This window comes from Diadema antillarum, unplaced genomic scaffold (genome assembly GCF_040938485.1).
Source record: "Diadema antillarum isolate AM-2024a unplaced genomic scaffold, OU_Dant_1.0 scf00000205, whole genome shotgun sequence".
Lineage (NCBI taxonomy): Eukaryota > Metazoa > Echinodermata > Echinoidea > Diadematoida > Diadematidae > Diadema > Diadema antillarum.
In genome coordinates, this window is record NW_027271094.1 from 1,564,475 (window position 1) to 1,568,373 (window position 3,899).

The 3,899-nt window shown below is 37.9% G+C and overlaps 1 protein-coding gene across 1 annotated transcript; it reads left to right on the forward strand.

The window, feature by feature from the left end:
* The first annotated feature begins 587 nt into the window (after positions 1-587).
* On the forward strand, positions 588-3,438 carry LOC139724009 (EF-hand calcium-binding domain-containing protein 10-like). Its single transcript, XM_071635207.1, has 4 exons — positions 588-690; positions 1,956-2,120; positions 2,749-2,839; positions 3,237-3,438. Exons 1-4 carry the CDS (start codon positions 588-590, stop codon positions 3,283-3,285), a joined length of 408 nt encoding a protein of 135 aa, XP_071491308.1. The 3' UTR covers positions 3,286-3,438.
* The last annotated feature ends 461 nt before the right edge of the window (positions 3,439-3,899 follow it).

Genomic DNA, 3,899 nt, shown 5'->3' on the forward strand with positions numbered 1-3,899 from the left:
CAATCACAGTCTCTGAATAGAACAATTTGATTACTGCATAAAAATAAGTGCCGAATATTAGTCAAAAGGAGCAACCGATTCTGTTGCAAGGACTCGCATGTCTCTTTTCACTCATTAGTGAAAAGTAAGTTAACTAGTTAGTTTCTATCAAAACTTTTACATTCGTATCTCTACATCAGAATGATATCGATATAAAAGACTATAAAGCACGAGGAGGCCCACATTTCCCAAAGAGCTTGTAAAATTAAAATGAAAAAATCTCTTTGAGGAGGCCCAAAGAGATTTTTCTCACCCAAGTTTAGCGCTGAGGATTCAGGAGGAGCCCAGGAGGTGGAAACTCCCACCTCACTGGGAGGGCCTTTCGGTGGGCCTCCCCTCCACCGAACTAAAACACTTTAGTTCGGTGGAGGGGAGGCCCGCCGAAAGGTAGGACTTGAGGCCACAGTATGCATGCAAATTGTAAAACGCCCTCATGTGACGCATTTACTCTTGACGACGGGTGTCTTTCACACAAACAATTATTTCTGTGTCAACGATCCGGAAAATACCGAGGAAAGTGCTTGTATCAGAAGACGTTATCCAGAAGTATGGCGGCACCGCGAGAGATCGAAGCAAATGAATACCTACAAAATCACAAGATTATGGAGCTTTTTCATAATATCACGGGGCAGCTTGTCTTTCACAGACCAGGTACTATATTAGCTATGTATGCAAACTTGCAGAATTCTGGGCTTTGTTTAGTCCCATATGCTACTGTGCATGTTGGACTATCACAGAAGCGTTGTGTTACTGAATTGCATCACAAATGTATAATGTCATTAATGTCATAATGAATTTACATGTAGAAATAGGCCTAACGTGAGGTCTAACGTTAGAAATCGAGGCCTATGACACTAGATATGGTATTACCGGACAGCATGGTAATTCCGGACACGCACATTTTTTGCATACTAATGACGTGACATTCAACACAATACGCGTGAGACTTCGTAGATTTAGCCTCACACAGAAGACAGAACATCGTCGTTTAATATGGACCGAAATCGCAAAAAAAAAAAATGACATAGATATGTAAAAACTTGAAGAAATTCACATTTTACCACAGATTTAGATGAAGTTGTCGATTTTTCACAAGGTTTTATAGCCAGAACTGTTCGAAATGTTCAAGTTAGACATTTTACCGTAAAAAAGGAAATTTGAGCGTCATTTGCCTATTTTTTTTCTTTGTCATCCGCTCGATCAGAATGTGTAGGGTGATTCATGGGTATACTATGAATTGTGATTCTGGCGCAAGGATAAGGTGCGAAAAACGTCGATTAGACCTATTCCATTACGAAAATCGTGTCCGGAATTATAATGCGATCTTACACCGCGGGCCGCGCATAAAGACAACTTTTTGGAGAGGGGTGTATTTGAGGTCTATTTTCCCAAAATTGGAATGAATAATTTTCTTAACTTTGCTGCATTCGTAATTTTCAGGTCTATGTGAATAACTGGTGCTATTTTTTACTGAAATTTCATCCTCTGAGTACGGAATTCAGAGCCATAAAAAAAAAAAAAAAAGCTTCCGGTGATACGATCAACTCTCCTACAAGTACTGACAATAGCAATAGTATCTGGCACATTACCCAATTGTCAAAGGTTTGACATGACAGGTGCTTTTCGAACTTGTAGAAGTCTCCCTGAGGTCTCCAATATACCGTTTGAATATTGCATGAAATTTCTTGCCCAATATTTATTAAATTCTAAAGATGTGGAGGGGTGGTACAATGTAGGTCCTCGTTTAGGCGCCTATTTTTAGTGGTTTACACAGTTAGCTGTTATAGTCTTTGAGATCTACCTACTTGTTCGTCCATGAAAGTAAATAGATGTAATACTATGCGCACTAAGTAATGCAATGGTAGTAGACTCTATATGTTGTATGTTTACATATATGTGTGTTTTTCATTTAACAGACAATCCCAAGGCATTTATGATTGACTACATTGAAAAGTTGAAGGAGGGGCGAACCACTCAGATGAACTACCCATGTCTATTTGATGACACAAACATCGAGTCAGTCTTTGGTATGCTGGATCCTACTAAGAAAGGCCACATCACACTTGAACAATACAGAGAAGGCAAGTTTGATTATGAATATACACGATGTATGATGAACCTATCCTATTATCTGATGCATTTTAACTACATGTCCATCCAGTTGCAAAATGTCACAGGTAGAAATGTCATGGATTTTTGTTGACACTTGCGTCCTCAAAAGAAACCACTGTGAACAAGGTTTTTCTTAATCCAACTAGACTTTTAAGCAGTGCACAACTGTACTTGAGTAGGTCCTCAAATCTTTTTCTGGAAATGTTGAAATATACTGCTTTCATAAACAAGTGTAAACTTGGAGAAACCTTATCAATGTCGCTGGTATTTAGTGTACTTTTGCCTTTCTTTGTTATTTTCAATAGTTTAAGTTGTATTGCCAAACCTGCCCCCAAAACACCTCAAATCAGTTATATTCTTTTTTTTCTTGAGGATCACACAGTCACTTATTAATTATTGTATCACTGAATCATCTGTATTGTTTTTTCTTCTTGTTCTTTTGTGACTGTAATTTTGGTTTTGCATTGTAAGTCCTTTTGCATGAATAGCACCCATGCACTTAGAAACACCCGTATAAAGTGTCATAAGAATGCAATTAATATTCTTGTTATTATTATTATTATCATTATTAATTATTTGTCAACATGTTTCTTGCAGCAATGGCAACTCTAGGCTGTGAAAACATTGCTGAAAATCCAACAGGAGCAGAAAGTGGTCGAGTGACAGCAGACATCTTTGCCAGAGAAGTGTAAGTGAAAATGCTGGATTGGCTTATTTTTCCATTGCCATGCCACTCTGCTATCAATGATTAGCTTCTTACATACCTACATAGCAAGAACAGTATTGCTTTCAATTGCTTTTATACAAAACTGTATGGAGACAACTCAAATAGATAATTTATTTCTTATTACTTATGCTGCTAGTATTTGGAAATCAATGTGCTGCAAACTGTTCTCGTCAAAATACTGTCTGCAAATGAAATTAGGTGGTACAGTATGATAGCATGCCCACAAAGTTCACTTGCAGGGATTTGACCACCACTCACATTTTCAGTGACCTATACAACCAACTCACTGTTTGTGTAATTCATTAGGTATATGACTGATTTTCCTCTTTATTTCTTTTTTTTTTTTCCATTTCTGCAGGAAGATGGGATTGAAGAAAGCCTCAGCAACATTCAAACCGACGATGTAGAATGGCCCTGATTTCTGTACATCGGATCGCAAAGAAACCAGGAACCCTGCTGGCAGGTCCTTGTTATCGTTTGTTTGCTGTATCATTTCCATGACGGTGATGAAGACAGTACTGGACCTTATCTATTACACGCTGGACACTTGAATAGCACGGATGGAGTCTCCAACATTTTCCCCTTATTTCATACATTGCAAAGTGTGTATGCAGCCATTTTCGATCGGTAGGTGAAGAATTGAATGTACAGGCTCTGTGAATGTTATCCTTCCACAAGCCGGTGCAAATGCATTTGTCAATTTTATTTCTGTGCTCTGACAGAAACTGCATTTTCTATTGTAATACTCTACCAAAGTGGATCCAGATTGGCATACCATACAGATTCCAGCTCCAGTGCTCCATAGCATTCACCAGTTTGCATTTGTGTTGGGTTTTTTTTCCATTCCCATTACCCTTTTCTTTAATTTGTTTACCAAACTTTCTCCAGTTTGGCGTGGTTTGATTCATGTACATATATATGTAATGACATAACTTTTTTTTTTGTTGTTGTTCTGATTTGTGAAAATTATAATGACTGTCAAAGGCTTAACGTTCTAAACATTGTTTAGTTATGCAGAGGA